At 57.5% G+C, this 20,939-nt stretch overlaps 1 protein-coding gene across 6 annotated transcripts in view; it reads right to left on the minus strand.

The window, feature by feature from the left end:
* Positions 1-1,372: 1,372 nt before the first annotated feature.
* LOC308054233 (opioid-binding protein/cell adhesion molecule homolog) overlaps positions 1,373-20,939 on the minus strand; it is a 317,737-nt gene continuing 298,170 nt past the window's right edge. For 4 of the 6 annotated variants that reach the window (XM_080366685.1, XM_080366686.1, XM_080366689.1 and 1 more), the window contains 6 exons: positions 14,787-14,912; positions 14,332-14,466; positions 14,134-14,254; positions 13,586-13,737; positions 13,206-13,289; positions 1,373-4,532 (listed from right to left, as the gene is read on the minus strand). In XM_080366685.1, the coding sequence (XP_080222811.1) occupies positions 4,432-4,532; positions 13,206-13,289; positions 13,586-13,737; positions 14,134-14,254; positions 14,332-14,466; positions 14,787-14,912 (719 nt within the window). In that variant the 3' untranslated portion in view covers positions 1,373-4,431. The remainder of the gene's footprint in view (positions 4,533-13,205; positions 13,290-13,585; positions 13,738-14,133; positions 14,255-14,331; positions 14,467-14,786; positions 14,913-20,939) is intronic. The other 2 variants (XM_080366688.1, XM_080366687.1) reach the window with 1 other exon arrangement.

Consider the following 20,939-nt stretch of genomic DNA (forward strand, 5'->3'; position numbering starts at 1 on the left):
GTTCCAGGTGTCCGGGGGCAGGCAGCATGGCACAGGCAGGGTGGCTCACCCCTCCTGGACCACTTTCCTGGGGAAAGTGTTGGGTTCGGGGAAGCACTTACCTTTCTGCCAGCGTCACTGGAGGGGGACAGCAGAGGTGTCCCTGATGGGCGAAGTTGCAGCAGCTCACAGCGGCGTCAGGGTGGAGAGTTTGCTTAGCTCTGTGCAGCACAGGAGAGCCTGCCGACAGCAGCAGGACAGTTTGTTGTGGAGTTGAGGGAGAAACTCTTGGGACGGGGCTTTTCATTCACATGTCAAGAAGGTGAAGGGAGATCTGGTCCCACCAAGGGGATTGCTCAAAGCAAGCAAACCTCTGATGAGTCTGGCACAGTCCCACAGCCCCCAGTCCCCCCTACTTCCCCACGGTCGCCCCAGGTGTCCCCAGCATCCTGGGACATACAGCTGATAGATGTCAGCTTTGGGATTTCCCTAGGGAAAGGACTCTCATCCACTCAGTGGCCACACAAGCTCCATTGGCATCCAGAGGCGATCAGGCAACACCCGTCTTCTGGCTCGCCCCTGAGCCAGTCGGCAAGGCATGGGTCCCAAAGTCTCACGGCAGCCAGTCCCACAGTAGGGAAGCTTGTTGAATGTTTTCTCCCGGTTGATGGGGTGGAAAGGTGCAGCATCACATGGGGAGCTGGGCGTTGCAGCCTGCTGCCCCAGCCCTGCGTTTTTAGGGCAAGATCGTAGCCCTGCTGGGAGATGCCGAGGGTCGTGGCTCCTCCTGCTCTTGGTCCTCACCGTCTCTGTCCTTTGATGAAGACGTTTTGTCTGTGTCACACGCCGCCGAATCGCAATAGGAGCAAACCACCCTTAGGAGCGTGTCGTCTGCAGAAGCGTCTCTTGCACGGGGGTAGATTTAGTTGTCAGAGCAGGCGTTGGTGTAAGATAATGGAGAAGATGCCGGGAACAGCTCAGCCACTGAAAAGAGGCCTCCCATCACAGCACTTCTGCCGAACGTAGGTGAGCGATGAGAGCAAAGCCGGTCCTTACCCTGGAGGGGCTCTGTCAACAGGTACGTGCTCATCGGTGGCTGGGGGACGGAGGTGGGCAGGACTCGGGACCCATCAATGGAGCCACGAGGCCACTTCGCGGGCGAGATGCATGGGATGGGGCGAGGGATGGCCTGAACGGCAGCAGGCCCCCAGTCAGGGGGGCTTGAAGTGTTTGCCAGCACAGGGGGGGATTGAAAGAGGCTCCAACTAAGCATCAGGCGAGGCTACAGGAGCGACAGAGGTGTCGGGAGCCCTCCCAGCTCAGCGCGGTGGGTGCCGGGCACCGCGTCCCTCCCCAGGGTGCGTGGGGTCTGTGAAGCAAAGCCCCGAAGGTACAAAGTTCGTCAAACTTTATTGATACACTGCACAATCACAACCATCTCTTATTCTTGCCGAATTAGAAAAGGTTACAACTACAATGTAACATGCACAAATCTCAGGTAGTATAGCCACCCTTGGAATACAATGATCGACGGAAACTCAAGACTGGCCGTTGCGGCCGTCGGCAGGAGTGACCCGGGAGCCACGCTCCCCCCACCCTGGGTGCCCAGTCACCCCCCCAAGCATCCAAACGCAAAGAGCAGTGGTTGCGAAGGGCTCCTCTGCCCGGGCGAGCCGCGGTGGGGCCGGCCTCAGCCAGCCAACACGTTCCTCACAATGGCACGTTACATGGCACGAGAAAGTCGAATACCGCCCCGGCAAAGGACAGGGGAGCCGGCCCGACCCAGGGAGGAGAAGGATGGGGCGGGGGCGGCCCCGGTGCTGGGTCCGCCAGCCTCAGCGTGCGTCGTGGCCTCTTGTTGTTGCCTCTGCTCTCCGATATGCCGTGGCCTCTGGCCCTGTATAGCTGGGGCTAGTCCACATTTCTGCTGTGGGGACAGAGAAATTTGGGGCTGGCCTGGGAAGGGGCATGGGGAGGGGTGGGGGGGTCACTGCAGGGCGGTGGAGACCAGCGAAGGCAGCGGGTCAAGGCATCTCCTGCGCCCAAGGGTACTTTTGGAGCAGGCAGACGGGAAAGGATGTGTGTGTCACCATGCCGGCTGAAGACAGCACCATCCCTGCTCTGTGAAGGTGCCTGGGGCCGTGGGGTAGGACCCGGATCACTGCCAGTGCCACCTTTCTGGGATGCTGGTGGAGAAGCGAAGCAGGACCGTAGGACACAGTCGCCCAGGGTGCCGTGCCAGATCCCTGCCCACCAGGTAAGCCAGCGCATCGGGCTAGTGCCAGAGTGGCTTCTCCCTTGGGCCACGTGGATTTTGCCCATCAGCTGTGGTACAAGTTGAACATCCCAAGTGTGGGGGCAGGAGCGTTCATTGAGATTTTGTAGCTGTTGCTTTTTTTTTGGTGACAGCCTTGTGGCGCATGCCAGTCGGCACGAGTCCCAGCAGCATGGCAGGAGCAGGGATGAGGAGAGGGCACAGCTGCACAGAGGGTGGGGTGGTGGCCCGTTGTGGGCTTGGGTTGTTGGGGTTTTTTTCCTCTCTTTCTTGTGCACCCAGGACTATTAGCCCCAGCTTCCTCGGGACAGCAGGGCAAGGTTTTGGCAGCGGCTGAGTTTGCGTGGGGCAGATGGCGTGTGCATGGCCATGGCTCTTAAGCCACCTTGCTTATGGAAGGAGAAGGAGGTGCAGGGCATGGGGGAGCGCTGGGCCAGGGCAGGGGGGTGCTTTGTGTGCTTCTCAGCGTGTTGCTGTAGAGTTGAGTCTCCCTGTCACAGGCATAGGGTCCGGCACCGCATGTGAGGTTTTGGGAGCAGGATAGGAGGGTCTGTGCCTGGACCACTGCCCCAAAGCATTCCTGGACAGCCATGGAGCGTCGGGAAGGCTCGGGGCTGTCACCATGAACAGAACGAGGGGACCGTGGTGTGGGGCACTGTTGAACACGCAATTCTGTACGCAGGGAGGTGACGCGGCTGCAGCAGGTGGCAGGGAAGGGGACAGAAGCTCCCAGGGTGGCTGGAGGAAGCAGAGGGCAGTCTGGGCGCATCCACTTTGGTGTCAAGGCATGGCACAGCAGGAGGGATCAGCCAGCAGTAAGCTGGGGGGTCGGAGCTGTCCTCATCCCTGCCGTGCTGGCACAGCGGATCGATCGAGCCTCCTCCACAGGGTTGAACGCGTTGGACTTTCCTCAGGCAGGGGCACGTGGTGGGCATGAGGAAAGGCAGAGTGCAGACGCTGCAGCTCAGCATCGGCTCCTGTGTTTTTACTGTCCCTTGGAGAAGCGGAGATGCTTGGCTGAATGGTAGGGGGAGGCCACACTGGGAGACAGACCGGGGAGGTGTGGAGCAGCTGAGGTGCAGATGTCAAGGCCAGAAGCGCGTGGTCCTGGCCCCTCCGGGTGTGCACAGATGGGTGCGATGCCAGCTCCATAGCAAAAGGGCCTTGTCACCTGGTGTTTTGCTCTGTCATTCAGTGTCTCTGCCCAGTGTTGGTGGTGCTGTGCTTTTGAAGTGCAGGTTGGAAAGGGCTTGGAAAACAAGCCTGGAGGAACCGCCCTGCCAAGTGCTGGCACTGCATCAGGGTGAGAGCCACAGGGCAGCCCCCCCCCCTCCCCATTAGGGGAGCAGCAGCGGAGCGAACAGGAGGGGCAGTGGCCTGACTGTCTGACATGGCAAGCCAGGGTGGTGGGAAGGCTGTAGTCCCTGTGAGGCTGGCAGCGGTCCCCAGGGCTCACATTCCAAGGAGAGCAGCCTCGTGCCCTCAGGAAGGGGAGGTGGGAGAGGGATAAGATGTTATCTGGGAGAAAGAGTAGCAGGAGGTGGATGACCCTTGAAGGACAACTGGTTGTGTCAGATGACCCCCTCGGAAAGGGTGGGTGAGCATCGTGGTCAGGCGGCCCCGTGGGGCTGCGCTGTGGCCTTGGGGAGAGGGAAGAGCCTGGGAATGGAGGCAAGGCTGGGCGACGTGGAGCCGGTGATGTCAGGGTGCTTAGAGAGGAGCTTTGGTGGCGAGAACTGACATTCAGGACCGAGAGGGCTGAAGGCAGAGCCAGGAGGCTTCAACCTTGGGGTCTTTTTGGGCATAGGTGGCTTAGTGAGACGACGAGACGGACATCCCCGGCTACGGCTCTGGGCGGCACCCGCCCCGACGGCTCTGCACCCCCTACGTCGGAGACGAGGGGGCCATGGGGAACCCCATCCGTGCCGGACCGCATCCCCAGGGCGACGGTGGCGGGTGACAGTCTGGTGGCACGTGGTGGGGTCTGTACAGCGTAACCGGCGGTGAGAACGATCCCGGCACGCGGGAGACGGAGCCATCCTCGGACGCTTGGCGCCGCCGCCCGTCCTCCGGCGCATCGCCCGTCCGACGGAGAGGAGTCCCCGGGCGGCGCGGCGGGCCGAGCCCGCGGCGGGGGAGAGGCGCGGCGGGGCCTCCCGGGACCCTCCGCTCCCTTATCAAAAGTTGAGGAGGAGACAGGCGAGGAGGGCGGCCCAGAGGCAGAGGCCAGCAGCTGCCCGGGACGCTGCGTTGCCACCGTCGTGCACTGCTCCAGGCCCTGTGCAGGGGAGAGAAGAAAAGGAAGACAAAGAACAGCATTAAGGCCAGTGCTGAGTGGATGTGAAGGTGCAAAGGGAACCCACCTCCCCGTCGTCCCTGCCGTCCCCTTCATGTCCCACCCCACCCTGTGCCAGCCATCCCCCCAGGGCTGACGCTTGTCCATGGTTTGGAGAGCGTTGTTGGTGTCGGCATGGGGGCCAGGCGGTCTCAAGGAGGTAGGCAAAGAGCTCAAGGGACATTGAGGTCCTTGTTTGAGGAGGAAGATGCCCAGGGCAGACAACAGTCTGGCCCCACCACGCTTGGAGGACACCCTCCTCGGAGAGGCCTGTGCAGCGGCAGGCCGTGCACAGGAGCCTGCCCCGTAGGTATAAGCAGCCATGCCGTGTCCGTGCTGGGAAACAAGGGTCCCTCAACCATCAGGAGATGAGCAGGACACGGAGTGGGGGCTCTGGACGGGGGACACAGTTTAGTTGGGAGCGTCGTGTCATTGTGCAGGTAGGTCTTTAGCAAGAGGGTGAGGACGATGTGGCGGGCGGTGGCAGGGAAGGCACCGGTGAGGCAGGAGGCGGACCTGGATATTCTGCCCATGCAGTACAAGAGTCACCGTGTGGGTAGTGACAGCTGAGGAGAGCCAGGAGGACGGATGGCTGTGAGTAGGTGATGGGGAGCGCAGTGGGTTTGTTACTCTGGGTGTACGTCAGGGTGAGGAGCATGCTCCAAGAGAACCCCGGCACCTCACGTTTTCCTGGTCCCAGGCAGCAGAGTTAGCGGGTGACACGGCACGCTTGCGTGCCCTACGCCGCAAGTCAACCCTTGGGAAGGGCCAGCGTGGGAGCGAGCCTTGCTGAGACCCACCGGCCAAGTCTGGGGAGAGGAGGCAGTGCCACCGCACGTGTCCGTAAGTCAGGCTGGGCAAGGAGGCATCACCCCACGCCATGCATCTGGCAGGCTCGGAGCCCAGCACAGCTGGGGCAGCCAGAAAAGCAGGTCCCCAGGGGAGGCCCTGCAGGGCCACCCCACCAGGTTCTCCAGGGTCTCAGCGTTTGGGGTGCTGGAAGGGGTGACTGGCCAGCGCAATCGATCGCAGTGGGCTGATGTGGGATTTCTTCCTGTCAGGCAGGTGTCTAGGGCAGTCAGGGGAGCAGCAGGGAGGCAGAGCGGCTGGATTCCCTTTAACACGGTGGAGGGGCCAGGCTGATCGGCGAGGGAGGCTGCCAGGACACCCGTCGTGCAGAGGAAGCCTGTATTTGGTCAGTGTGTCTGTGGCCATGGACAGGACATGAGTGACAGCGGCGTGCTGTAGAGCAACGGAGACATGGCACTGGGCGAGGCTGGGTGTGCATGCAGGTGGTGGGTCACAGCGTGGGGTGCAAATACAACTTCGTGATCTGGCGAGATGCAAAGAGCCATGCGAGAGGTGCTGGGACCAGAGGGGATCGCCACCTCGGCACGCAGGAATGGCACAACTCGTGGCCGGTAATACTCGCTGATGCGGGAGACGGCAGCATCCGGATGCGTGGAGTTTCAGGTACGCAGGGACATTATGGGGGTCGCGGGCGGGGGTGATCCTCGGCAAGCAGGACAGGCACAGGACACAGGAGGGTGGTCACTGGGGGTCTGGAGCAGAGGTTTGCTGTGTCTTATCAGATGAGGGCTGTAACTTGGGAAAGATTTGGGCTGGCTGGCACACATGGGTGCCACTTGGGATCAGATGAGACAGCTGGGCAGAGCGAGGGAAGCGGAGGGGCCAGGAGGAGAGACTGGGCACAGGTCCGCCTGCACTCCCTATGCCTGTGGAGAGGCAAGAGGAGATGACTAAGGATGGAGGGATAGGGACAGAGTGGGGGTAGGGACTGGGACAGCCAGGTAGCTCACGGGGCATGCTGCAAGCCCAAGATGCCCAGTGAGGAAGATCAGTAAACAGATGCTGAGAAAGAGGCAGAACAAGCGTGGGTTTTTGGCTAGGCAGATCGGTAGATGGGCCTGTGTTAAGTACGGATGTACAGGGAGGTGGCCACATGGCCTTGGAAGGTGAGGAGGGTGAAAGGGCTGAGAGGGAGGGTAGATCCGGCAAAGAGTGAGGAAGAGGAAAGGAAAGGTCATAGCAAGTTCTACTACTGACTGCCCAGCCAGGATGTAAGCACTGATGTGTTATTCTATAGGCACTTAAGAGATATGTCTAGATTGGTAGCCCTTGTGTTTCTGGGAGATTTCAACTTCCCAGACATCAGCTGGGAATATTGTACCGCTGTGATGAAGCAGGCCTTGGAAAATCTTGAAGTTTGTAGGGGAGAACTTCTTGGCACAAGTACTCAGGGAACCAACTAGAAAAGATGCCCTTCTGGACTTTCCCTTTGTGAATAGAGAAGGAGACTCATCACTCGCAGGAGAGGTGATGGTAGGCAGCTGAGCCATGGCAATGAGGAAATGGCTAAGTTTAAAATCTTCAGTGTCATGAGAAAAAAGGACAGCAGAGTTTCTCCCCTGGACTTCGGGAGAGCAAACGCTCAGTCATTCAGGGAGTTATTAGCAGAGTCCCCTGGGAAGCTGCTTTCGAGGACTCGGGAGTCCATGAGCGCTGGTCAGTTTTTAAGAAGTGCTTTTGAGAAGCGTGGGAGCAGGCGATCCTGCCGCGTTGTCAGTTGAGCGAGCGGGGTGGAACACTGGCTCCCCTGTTCTCCCGTTCTTCTTTCCATTGGTCCTTTCTGTTTCCCCTTGCCACAGTCTCACTCCATCCTCTGCGTCTCCCTTCCCTTTCTCCCACCCACTTCCCTGTCTTCCACGGGTCCCCCTCATTCCTATGTGCCGCATCTCCCTCTTTTTCTTTTTCCACGTCTCTCTGCTTGTCTGTCAAGTCCCTCCCGCTGTCTCCCAGTTTCAGCCTCCCAGCATCTCTCCCCTTCTTTGTCTGCCTCACCCCCCATCACAACCTCTGTTGCTCTGCCTGTTTCTCCCTCCCCTTCTAGCTCACTCTCTCGACCTGAGCATCTCCCTGTGGTTTTGAGCTGTCTCTAACTCTCTGCATCCCTCCCTCTTGTGCTCCCCGTCTATGTCTGGATCCCACTCTCCCCCCTGTCCCTGTGTCCACCTTGGCATCTCAGTCTCCTCTTACCTCACTGCTCCCCTGCCTTCTGTGTCCCCCTTCTTTTCTCGGTCAATTTGTCTCTCCTGCCCCTTTGTGTATGTCTCCCTCTGTTCTGCCCCTCCTTGCTGCCTCGCGGTGGGTCTCCTCTTGCTATCCCACTCCGTCTGAGGACCTCTTTCCATCGGGCCACCTGAGCAGCCCCCCATTTGTTTCCCTGCATCTCTGCCCCTGGGTCTCTCTGTGTCTCTCTCTTTTTTCTTCCTGTGTCTCACTCTCCGTCTCTCTTTCTATGTCTGTCTCCTGGTTTTCCCTCCGTCCCTCTCCCTTGTTCTTGCCCCCCCTTCTGCCTTGGCCCCTCCCTCTCCCTGGCTCGGAGTGTCTCCCTCTGGCTGCCTCACTGTTCCGGGTCTCTCTCTGTCTTCCCCCCGCTCTGTCTCCCTTCTCTTTGTCTGCTTCACAGTCAGTGTCTGTCCCTCACTCCCTGTGTCGCTGCATCTCCATCTCTGACTCTTTCTGTCCTGGCTTATGCCGTCTTTGTCTTTTTTTCTCTCTCTGTCTCATTCCATCTCTGTCTTAGTATCTCTCCCGTCTTGTGCTGCAACCCTCTTGTTATCTAACTGCCTTTCCCTCTGCCTTTGTTTCTCTACCCATCTCCCTGCAATGCTCTGTATCCCCACATCCCCACCCTCGTCTCTCGGAGCTCTTATCTATGTCCCCACGTTGTGCCATCTGCACCCTTTTCTGTGCATCTCTATCTCCCTCAGTGGTTTGGTTTCCTTCTACCTCCTGGTCTTTATGCCTGTCTCCCTCTCTCTGTATTTCTCTGCCTCCCAGTCTCCCGGCTGCATGCATCTCCTCCCTCTCTCGCGTTCTCAACCCCCTTTGCTGGGTCTCCCTCTTAATGTCTGTCCACTGTCTCTCACTTTATTCCCCTGGTGCCCTCTCCCTCTTTCCCCAGTGCTTCCCAGCCTGCCCACCCTCCCTTCTCTCTCCCTGGCTGGTCTTTGTTTATTCTCCTTTTTCTCTGATGGCAACCCTTGCTTGTGTCCATGCATCTCCTTCCCTCCCTGTGTCCTTTTCTGTGTGTCTCTCTGTGCCTCCACAGCCTCTCCCCCTTCCCTGTCCTGCCCACTGGTGCTCTCCCCTGTTGTGCCTGCTGCTGCATCTCTCTCTGGCAGTTCTCTTGGTCTCCCTGTGTCTTTCCTGTGCTCCATCTTCCACACTCTATGTTTCCCCTTCTCTTGCTCTGCCTCTCGGGTGTCTCACTCAGGTTTGTCCCCCTTTTGGTTTGTCTCACTCCCTTAGTTTCTCAATCCTGTTTTTACTGTCCCCTCCCTCCCTCTGGGGTCTGGCGATGTCTCTTAGAGGCCATGTCCCTTTGTGTGTCTGCCTAAGTCCTTTTTTCCCCTCGCGGTGTAGGTGCTCTTCTCCCAGGCTCCATCTTCTCCATCTCTTGGACTCCTTCTCTGTGCCTCACGTTGCGCTGTCCACCTCCTTTTGTTGGCATCACTGATGCCTCCCCCGGTCTCCTCATCTCTGGGCACGTGTTCCTTCTGTTCCATGGGGCTGTCCGCCCCTCCCCGTGACACTATCTCTCTGGCCCCCAGTTGTCCATCTTGGCATGCTGCCCTCCTTCCTTCCACTTGCACCTCTGCGTCTGTGTGTTTCCAGTGCTGCCCCCCATACTCCACCCTCTCCCTGTGCTTGTCTCTTGCCCTCTCTCTCTCACCCTGAGAGTCGTCCTCTCTCCCCTTGGTTGTTTGTCCCCTCTTTCTTTCTAATCTAACCAAACCATTTCCCTGTCTGTGCATCCTCCCCTCAGCTCCCAAGTCTCCTTTTTGTATCCTCCCGAGTAGCCCAAATCTGACCATTTGGCATCTGAGCATGTTTTCCCCATTTGCCACCTCCCCTCTCTTCCTCCTTTCTAGGCCTTCTGCTGTCCCCATCTCTGATTGTCTCTGCCGCCTTCTATGTAACTCTGCTCCTGTCTGTCTCTGTTGCTCATTCCCCTTCTGCAAGTCTGTCTTTTTTATGACTCCTCTGTCCTCCTTGGTGTCCTTCCCGGCATTTCTCTGTCTGTAGCACTCTTTCGTTGTAGCTGCTGTGGTCTCAGTAGCTAAATCTTGCTCTGTCTCTGTGCCCCCATCTCACCCTTTCTGGGCGTCTGTCTGCCTATGTCCTTCTGACTTGGTCTCTCTCTCCACTTCTCTCTGTCCCTCTCTCCTTTTGTCCTCTGCCTCTCCCTCTCTGTCGTCCCCCCCCCTTTCTCTCTTGCCCTCCTCCATGCCCATCTCTCTCCCCCTCCTCCTTCTCCCCAGTTTCTCCTCTCTTTGCATGTAGTTTTCTTTCTTTGGTTCCATGACTCTCTCCCCATCTACTTAGTGGCTCTCTTGCAGCCTGCCTGACTTCGTCTCTGTTGTGGTCTCCCAGCCAGGTGCCCATCCACTAATTATCTCGGGTGACCCTGGATAAATGTGTCTGGGTGTCTTGTGGTGGGTGCACACAGGAGCAGGGAAGGTGAGATCCTTTTTTTTATTGGTAGAGGGTGCTTGGTAGGGAGATGAGTTGTTCATCAGCATTTGGAGGGAGGGAAGCAGGTCACAACCCACCAGCTCCTCAGCGACTGGAGGATGCAGTTGGTCATTTGCTTGTAAAGACTCGTTTGCTCACACATCAGGGATCAGGCCTCGGTGGACAAGCCATCCATTTGCTAAAGCAGGACATCGCTCTCGGCCCCACACACATCCCGTGAGGTGGTACCAATGTGAAACCCAAGGGTGGAGTAACTCCCCCGGTGACCCCATGGCCTAGAGAACAGGAGCGCCTTTGGCTGCTGGCATCCCTGCGCACTCCAGAGAGGGTCCTTGCCCCTCAGAGGAAAAGAGCACCTCCCACCCATTGCCTGACAGCTGACGTGATCCCCAACGTCCTCCCGGCAGAGCCCTGCCACACATGGACAACTGCAAGACCTGCAAGGACACAAGAATGCACGGAGGGGGCACATTGGCACCAAGACCATGAGACAGAGCCTCTGAGAACAACTAGAAGGGCATGCTCAACAGCAGAGGAACAGACGGAGCGCCAGAAGGAGAACAGAGGAGGTGTAGGCAAGCAGGGCAGGTGAGAAGAGGAGATGGCCAACAAGAGAAGGACAGAGTGAGGAAGAAGCCCACGGCCAGAGGGAGGGACATGCAGAAAAAGGCAAGGCATGAAACGCCCAGACACAGAAGCTGCTGAGAGCCACCAGCATAGACACGTGTCCAGAGGCAAAGAGAAAGCACCTACAAACAGATGTGGCAGCACCGTGGGGATGACCACAAAGGGGTGCCAAGAGGGTAGCGCTGACAAACACCCCCCGAAAGACCACAGACCTCAACCCGCTGAGGCAGAGTGAGACAAAGACCCACGTGTCACAAACCACTAAAGAACAGCACAGCCACCTTGAGAGAAACAGCTAGGGCCACCCCACAGTGACCACTGGCAATGGTGCTCACATGCCCAGCACACATGGAGGAGGCTGCCCAAGGTGACGTCCAAGAGACGGACAGGCACAACGCGTGCACTGGGACCGACCTGCACGCTCACACGGCAGGAACAGGCTGAGCCACAGAGAGAGGACTGCAGGAAGATAGACAGGTGACACACACCATCCAAGACAACCGGGAGCCTTGCAAGATGTGAACAAGGGTGCTCTGTGCTGCTGCAGACCCAAAGCACACATGCACGTGCCTACAGCCACCCAGAGACCGACACAGAGCCTTGTTACCACACAGAAGACAGGCACAGACACGCCGCTAGACAGAGGTGGTGCCCGACGATGCAGACGCACACGAAGCAAGAGGCACTGAGACTGGATGCACTGCAGAAGGGCTTCAGACCCACAGCAATACACTGACAGACAGAAACTGGGACAACCAGACGCCCTGCAGTGAGGGGCAGCACAGCTGAAGGCACGGACTACATCCCAAGACACCATCTGCAACCGGGAAAAAGACCCAGAGGCAGAGAGGGGAGATGTGGGCACCACCACAGTGAGCCACAGAAGCCAGTGGGGAGATGCCTCAAGACTCCACACTGTAGATGTGGTGGCCCTGGGTGTAGCCATACACCCCTATGCAGGCACACTTAACCCTGGCCACACGCCCTGACACAAGCAGTCCAAAGAACCCATGTTGAACCCAAGACAGCCACATAAACACGCCCAACACACACACACACCCCGCCCCGGACACACTGCCAGGCACCTATGATGAGAAGGTGATAAGCCACGGCACAGCCTGGGAGACACGTTGCCAGCAGACTCTCACATCTACATGGGAGATGGGGAGACCAGCGTGTGCAGGTCTAAATCAGAGTGAGAGCAAGGGTGCTGGTGGGACAGGAACAAAGAAGCTGGCAGATGCAGAAAGGTGGCCACAAATCCTGGGGTGCAGACTCCGGTGCCTTGAGACTGCCACTCTAGCCTAAAGGAACTCTACCACACGGGGACCAAACCGTCACACTTTGCTCTCCAGCAACCCCCTAGCACATCCCTACCCCTTAAACAGACACACAGACGCTAGGGACACACCAGTAGACGCCTGGCACCATGTGGGACTACTACCCTGAGCCTCCACGGAGGAAACACAGCCAGCCTCCCCAGTGCGGGTCAACCCCTGCATGGCTCACACACAGTAGTGTTGTTTGTTTTTTTACTGAAATAAAGTTGGGTTTTTTTTCCTGATGTCAGTTATCTCCTTCTAGCACAGCTCCTGCAACAATATCCTTCCAGTCAGCGCCACAAACGCAGCTGACAACACGGGATTTCTTTCTCTGTCCTCATGCAATGCTTGTGCCCTCCCTGTCCCACCCATTTGGCAACATGAGTGGTGAGGGACAGACGGTTGCATTCAGCCTCCCAACTGCGAGGCTGTAGCACACACCACACCGGGACAAATGGCAACCCACACCAGACCACAACACGACCCAAGCAGGACAGACTGGCCCAGTGCCGAAAACCATACAATGGGTTAGAACACAATAGATCAGCCCATACCGGAGTTCACCTGATCGATCAAAACACAAGAGAAAAGATGAGAACAGAACCTGACAGTCTAGACCCAAAGAAAAGAGCCCGGACCAGGGCAGATGAGAACGGATTAGAATAGAACGGCCCGGCCCCTAACAAAACAACATAGATTACAGCAGAGCAGACCCAAACTCAACCGTACAGAATCCAACAGAATAGACCAGAGCCAAAACCCCTGGAGCCAAGCAGGACAGGTCTGACCGCAATGGAACGGGGCAGGGCAGGCTGGTGCAGAACAGAATACAGCAGCACACAACAAATTAGGGTCTGTGACAGCCCCCTCAGCTTGCCAGAAAGCCACAGGGACGTGCCACAGCTACACCATCGCCTTCCTCAGTGACAGCTGCCCAGTCTACCACTCCTCAAACACAAAAGCACCCGACGCGAGCTGCCCCGCTGTGGCCCTCCACGCCTCCAGCGCTCAGCCTGCTGCTGCCGCTATAACACAACTGCCGGTAGTCCTGCCAGTCCAACACCCGGGACAACCCCCACACCGTGCACCCGAAGCGCGTGCTCACCTGGCCCGGGCCCCCTCCTCGGCCCTGTGCTCCAGCGATGCCGCAGCTTGGCCAGGAGCCTCTTCTCCGCCTGCGGCTCCGGCTCTGCAAAGACGAACGGCTGCCTGCCAGCTGACTCTGCTGCGTGCCCCTGAACACCCGTGAGCGCCGTGCCCACCACTGAGCACTGCCCAGCTGTGTGCGCCCGCTGGGGCCAATGCAGATATCAGCTGCTGCATCCTCTCTGCGGGACCTTGCCACCCCATTTGGCATCTCAACAGGCCAGCAACACTAAATACAGCCAGCTCCACTCCATCGCCAGCTGCCCGCCCACCTCGCTGCCTCCTCTTCATCCTCCTCTGCCTTGCTATAGCTTGCTGCAAAAAAACCAGAGCACCTACCATACAGGATGATGCTGGCATTGGTGTTGCCCAGCTTGTTCGTGGCCACGCACGTGTAGTTGCCATAGTCCTTCTCCGAGACGTTGAAGAAGGTCAGCGTTGACAGGCGGCCCTTGCTCTCGATCCGCACGCCCTCCAGCCCGTTTGCTAACCTGTGGGGAAATGTGGATGATGGCACTCTGCGACATATCTTGGCCTCTCCCCAGGCACCCCCTCTCTTCCCAGGCACCCCCTCTCTTCCCACCAACCAACACCACTATACAGCCACATGTTGTCACCAAGACAAGCCCCAACACGCTGCCCGAAAGCACACCACGCTCTCCATCCCATAACTCATCTCCCTGCCTGACTCATGTGGCCAACATCACCCCCTGCAAGCCACAGCCACCATCCACAGAGAAAGCCCCCTGGGACCCCCTCAGCCTTTAGCTAAGCACTCAGACCCACAAAAATGAATTAATCCCAGCCTTTCTCCACACTTCAGCCCCCAGGCTGGTGTGGTTCCCCACCCCCCAACCCGCTATGCCCTCCCCTCTGCAACCCCTCACCTGGTGTCCTCTTTGAACCACTGAAACTCCGCCATGGGGACGGCCGAGGCCTCGCACTGCAGGATGCCCTTCTGGCCCACCGAGGCGCCTGTGTTCTTGGCGTTCGAGATGTACGGCGGGTCTGCGGAGACGCCGTACTGCATCACTCTGGGCCACGCATGCCCACCCCGCCACAATTCCCCCGTCCCTTCCACTCACAGTTGACGGTGACTTTGACTTTCCGCACATCCGGGACAGCCACGTCGTTGACAGCGCTGCACTCGTACTCCCCGGACTGCTCCCGCGTGATGCCTGTGATCTCCAGGTACTCGTCCTCGCTTACAAAGCCCTGCCCTGGGAGACGTCCCGAACACATGGCACCATTGCCCATGGACACTGGGACCTGCCCCCCCCTTACACCCTCTGCCTGGATTCTGGCATGCCCTATACCCAGGAAGCCTGGGACATCCTGTAACAAGCATCATCACCCCCATATCAGGGCACATCAAAGGGCCAGCACCTCCACCCTCCACAACAGACAGCAGCGGACTGTAGGCCGTCTTTGTAGCACCCTGGCCACCTCTATAGGGACATCCATCCATCCCACATGGGCTGGGTGAGACCCCAGCTCGGACCGAGATGGTTCAGCCACCAAGCCCTGAGTGTGGTCTCACCTTTCCCAGAGAGGTGCCGCCACGTGACGGTGGGCTCCGGTCTCCCGAAGGCCAGGCACATGAGAGTCACACTGCTGCCCTCGTTCACGGTGATGTCAGATGAGATGTTAACAATCTGGGGGGGAACTGCAAGACAAAAAGAAGAGCAAAGCCACTGTCAACACACCAGCTCACCACACCCCGCCAGGAAGCCCGAGCAGTGAGATCTGCCCCATCACTGGACATCAGTGTCCACCCCATCACCCTGTTTGGTTGCCAACCTTGTGTCTCCAAACCAGCACCTCGGACCGGAGCAGAGCACGGACCCAGGGCACGAAGGGGTGCCCCTCCCCGTGGCTGAGCCCCCGATAACCAGCTCTCGTTATGGCCCATGACAAGGCTCATATTTTAGCATATTTATTAAAGCTGTTTAAATTACTGAGCGTCTGCTCCATTCAATACCGGCCACAGTGATTTATATTACTCTATCCCCAGATACTCCATCTAATAAATAACTTGGCAATCTCCACACCCATAAATATCCCTGGCCCCGGCAAAAAGCAATTAAAGCCCACTCGCCAGCGCCGCTTCCCAGCACTCTGGGCCATCGGATGCAGCCCCCAAAGGGTCTGTACCCCAGGGAACAAGTAAGGCTGTACAAAATGACCTGCCCCAAGGTAAACACCACTCGACAACACCAGAAAGGATGCCCCGCACCCCCTCCCTGAGCACACCATGTGCCCAGAGCCCCAGCTCACGTGGCGTCGCACACCCAACCCTTGTGCCAAGGGCTCTCCCACAGCACTGGGGTGATTGCCTGAAAAATACTGTCGCTGACACCGGCACCACCTGGAAGGGGACATGAGGGCTGCTCTGGTGTCCTCTCGCCCCTGAGGACTGTCCAAGCCAGGGCTCTAAACTGACCAGGCTGGGTAAGGACAGAGGGATGCCCAGCGGGGCCGGCGCTACATCCCCTGCGGCGCTCGGTCCGTAACCGCCAGGCTTTGAGCCTCACCAGGCTTTAAAAACCCAGCACCCTGAGCCAGCCTTTTGCTCCCAGGCTTGGGAGAGACGGCACAGGGGGGACAAGCCGCAGCAAAGACGTGGCGCAGTCTCTGTGGCCTGATGGGCCCTGCAAAGCAGTAAATTTCCCAGCAACTTGACACATTAATATAGAAGTACAGTCTTGTTATAGCAGAGGGAGATTGTCCGAGTCCTTCAGGGGAAAGCAGCAATCCAAAAATGAAAAGTGTGCCCTGGCAACTGTTGGGAAATGTAGTTACCACTTGGAGCAGGGCTGGCCAGCTCCGATGGTGTGGCCCCAAGGAGCTCCACCATGGGAAGGCTGCCGATGGTCCTTCCTTGCTCAGCCAGGGAGATGACATTATGCCCTATTAGCAGCCCTTGCACTTCTCCCCTCCGTTAACAGCATCTCAAAACAGGTACCAGGAACATCTAAAACCAACAGCATCAAAGACAAGCCGCCCCACAACTGGGGATTTGTCACCCGCTCACAAACCTGCAAACCAGACCTCCTCGTATGCAGTTTTGGTCCAAGATGACAGCAGCACCATTAGTGGATGCTGACACCCTAGGATGCCTGCTCCAGATGGCACCCTGACTCTTCTGTCACTTATAAAAGCCATGGAGTCAGATGAGAGTGATGGTGAGTGATGCATAGCACCAGCGAAATCACGACCATTGTACTATCCCTGCTGCACTCAAGGCACCACCCTCCCTTCCCACCCAGCACTTCTCCAGGATGATCCCCCCCTGTTCCATGCTACCTGCGAGGCTACGCATGCCACGGATTACATGGGGCAAAAAAAAAATCCAACCCCCAAGCATCATGCAGACATTCATCTGCTTCTCACAGCCTTACTAGATAGACGTGCTCCCGGTGCAGACACTGCTTGCAGGCGAGCATGCTGCCAGAGGAAGGCAAGCCCTCCCTGTGCAGGTGCTGTGGTGCTCAGCTCTGAACCCCCACAAAGAGCTAAAACTATATAAAACGAGAGCAACACACGTCAAGGAAGCCAATCTGATCCACATCTCCTGGCAGAGATTTCATCTACTACACAGGAGGCAAAATTAGCTCCGCACACCTTTCCCTGCACAGCATCTGCTCCGCCTCTGTATTTCTAGCATCACCTGCCCATTCCACCTCCTGCACGCAGCCCTGCTGGGGTCAGACCGTGGACAAAGGCACTCAGACAGGCCAGACTGATCAAAGGCAGACGGACTAGAGAGCACCCCAGCTGTAGACCCGCTTGGCACCAGCCTAAGGACACGGCCTCTGTCAAGGCTGTCCCCCAGGATGATCACCATCCGACTGTCATTCAACAACACGCCCCTACAACAGGGCTGCACTCTCCCAGCCTGAAAAGGGGGTCACACACGCAGGAGGTACGCTGGAGCGTCTTCACCCTCCCAGCTCATGGCCATCATTTCTTTCCCATCCTCCGAGTCCCAACCCACAAGTACAAAGTGACATGCAGAGGCTGGTGCTCTGCACGCAGGTGTGAGCCTGTCCTGCTCCCAGGTACAGAAATAATTCCACTCCTGCACAGGAAAATATCACTACCAATAGCCACTGCAGCCCAAACGCTCCCATTTCGGCAGACACCAAGCCACACAAACACACACATCAGCTCCAAAGCCCTCCCCTCCAGCAAAGGATGCTGACACAGCAGGCAGACAAGCCAGCAGGTCTCGCAGAGGGGAACGGCACCTCCCAAAGCCACTGGCCATGGCCCCGAAGCCACAGGGGCCAGGGTAGCACTGCCATGCTGTGCTGCTGCCTGCCTAATCCGATCAGAAATGCCCTCGAGCGCTGGCAGGGACAGCCACGGAAAGTGCGGGGACCCCGCCGGATGGCTCGATATCCTGCCGCGACGGCGATCGTTGCCTACAAGGTTAGCAGGACTTAGAGAAGGACATCTAAGGACCTTGATTACATTTCTATAGATCTCACTGGGTGGGCTGTCAAGGACAGGATCACAAGGGCTCCTTGGGAGGAACTGGCAGAAGCTGGGCCCATGCAGGGACACGGCCATCAGCAGATGGGACCTGAGTGCCAGCAGGTGGGATAACTCCATCAGCAAACATGACTGCACGGATAAAACCAACCTGCAGCTGTGCCCTGTAAATGCCATGAGGTGGGTACAGCTGAGGCACGTACACAACTGCCCTGAGGAGTGCATGCCACCAGAGCTGCCGTGTCCCAAGTTGAGGACAGCTTGGGATCAGTGCTGGGCAGTGTCCAGAGGCTCTTCTGTCCCCCTATAGAGTCTTCCTGGTCCTTGACAGGCTGGGTCAGATAGCCCTGCTGATACCTTGCGGCCCACCAGCATGACTATGGATGCTGTCCCTAGGATGTTGACAGCATCCTTTCCCTCGATTACCTTTGGTTCTTCACGTTTACCTCCACCTGTCCTACATCCCCTACACAGCAAATACCCAGTAGTTACGACAGCCTCACCTCACTACATACAGAATAAATGATGACCAGTTGAACATACTAACAGCTAGAGAAGTGGCAAGAGTAGGGCTGCCGCTCAGTTGGAGAGATGGAGCATCGTTGCCTCTCTGCCTTTCGCCAGGTTGGTGCTTCCTTGTGTGCAGAATATAAAAGCTTGCTCCTCCGAGCAGCTCGCGTTAGCCTGCACACACGTCACTACACGCCTGATCATACAATAGCTAAAGAAAAAGACTACGACGACAAACAAATTGAATACAGAATAAATCCCAAGCAAGTGACGAGTGGCATGGTCTCGCCGGAGCAGTGAGAGGCCCACAGAGGATTTCGTCAACCCTGCGTAATATTAATCACGGGTAAGTTAATGCATAATGTTTGGTAGGCCAAAAAATACATTTGCGCTGTAATTCCTTGTTTGTTAGGAAAGCCGGCAAGAGAAATTGAATGTGAAAGCGATGCCACTAAATTCAATAACAATAAGCCTGTGATTTATCTCCTTTCTTTACCGCTTGAGACCCAAACCGCCCTATGCGCCGATTCACGCTCTCCATCGGGCCTGGGCGTGTGTCGGTTTCTGCCACCACTCCCGGGGTCCGTGAGACACCATCTCTCCCCTCTCCTCCCAGGCTGGGAGCTGCAAATAGCCCTGCGGGGCTGGCCGTGGCGCCATGCCTTGGTGATGCTGCCGTGTCCGGTGATGCTACACACCACACTGGGGGTATCCCTGGCAAGCACAGCCAAGCAGTCCCTGGGACTCTCCCAAACACCACTGGTCCCAGTGCCTCCTCCGGGCACTGGTTTGCCCTTGCTGCTGCTCCACAGCCAGCCCAGCTGGGGACAAAAGCAACTGGGGGGCTCGGACCTTGTGAGCCGCTAGCGGATACCCAAGCGTGATGAGGCCAGGGATGTGCAAGTCCAGCCCGTGCCAGTGGGGATGCAGCTTCCCTGCTAAACCATGCGGGAAGAGACAGCGGGTCGGTAATCGCTGCGTGATCATCGGCTACATGTGACGGTGACGCACGCGAGCGCGTGCAGGCTGACTCATCTCCCGGCCGCTCCCTAGCGCCGATCCCTACCGGAGACGCTCACCGCCGTGGCCCCAGACTATTTTTAGCTGCCAGATCATTACTGCTGCACGCCTTGGAGCAGAGAGCCTGTGCGAGTGCCGGGGCTGACACATACAACTGATGTCCCTCCTCCACATCGTTAGCTCCTAATCCATTAAAAGACACCTCTATCCTACACCTTTGATAAGGTGAGATGATAGATGGGCACCTATGGGCTCTTCAAACCACCAGACAACAGCCACTTGCCCACCTCTACTGGGTCCCCACAGGGATGGCCCTGCCCACAGAGGGGGACATGTTATCTTCAGCACTCTGTGGGGAGGTGACATCCTCCACAGAGACCATCCCACCTAATGCAGGCCACCCACCTGCCCTGGCGCATCACTTACCACCCCCTCTCGGACACCTCCTGTTTTGGGGAGATGCAGCATTCCCGCTGCTCCTTCACTTCCCCAGCTGCAGCAGGGGCCCGTGCCCTCTGATGGGTGATGCTGTCACTGCCAGGAAGCGGGACCTGACATCACCTTGGCAGGGGTCGGATGCCTACCGGAGCTCATGCCACTTCCCTACCTGGTACCCCCAGCTGCCTACAGCCCCACGCACCTCCAGCTCTGCGTGAGCCTCCCCACCATAGGCAGGATGGAGCTGTCAGAGATGTCGCCAGGTGAGGTCTCATTAGCGTACGGGAAGTCAGCACAAAGAAAGCAAATATACTGAAAGAGCAAATATACTGAAAGCTCACATTTTGCCAGTGCTTTCCATCCCCTTCACGGATGAGAAGCGCGGCAGGATGGCATCAGCCCTGCGTGCCTGCTGAAGGTACCACCGATACAAGATCTTCCTGAAAACAGCTCCTGTTTGGGGCTGATGCCCTTAAAAAAGAGATGTGGGCATGCACCCGTTAGCCAGCTCCTGGCTGGGGAGCACCTGCTGCCAGACAGAAACGGATTTGTTTCCCCACCTCCAACTCACCTTTGGCTTTGGGGTGCAGGGGACAGCTGAGAGGACCCACACAGCAATGCTGCATGAATTGCACCTTGACCTCTCATCCAGCCTGCGGGGGGCGGGGGGGAAGCACCAGGGACAAAGACACAATGTCAGGAGTTTTAAAAAACCTGTTGCTTTTCAGCAGTGAAGATTATCTTTGGTGATCGAACCTGTTCTGATGGCAGCCCAATCCAAGAGGCTCGTCAGAGCTGATTTTATCGAGATAATGGATTAAACATATCCGACAGCTACAGTTTGGTCAACAGAATGATTTTTGTGAAATTTCCCAGCCAAGTGAGCAGCGTGCCGTGCCGGCGCTTTGTTTCAGAAGAGATCTTCCTTTTCCCTTCTCTGAGTCTTAAACACTCCCTTTTCACAGCCTTCCCCTGGTAAAACACACTTTATATGATCCTTTTACATGAAAGGATCATAACACGTGTATTTCGAACACATCCTCTCTGCTGCGAAGAAGAGATTTTCTGGCCTGGCTGATACTCCCCCAGTGACCGCAACTCTCCCCATGCCTGGCCGCCTTTCTGCACACCATTTCAGTGTAGCTGAAGGGGGAGGAAAGAAAAAAACACCCCCCAAACCACCTCCCCACAGATGCCTTCGGAGCCTGGGACCGTCGTACAGCGCATC

This window comes from Falco punctatus (genome assembly GCF_963210335.1).
Source record: "Falco punctatus genome assembly, chromosome: 16".
Lineage (NCBI taxonomy): Eukaryota > Metazoa > Chordata > Aves > Falconiformes > Falconidae > Falco > Falco punctatus.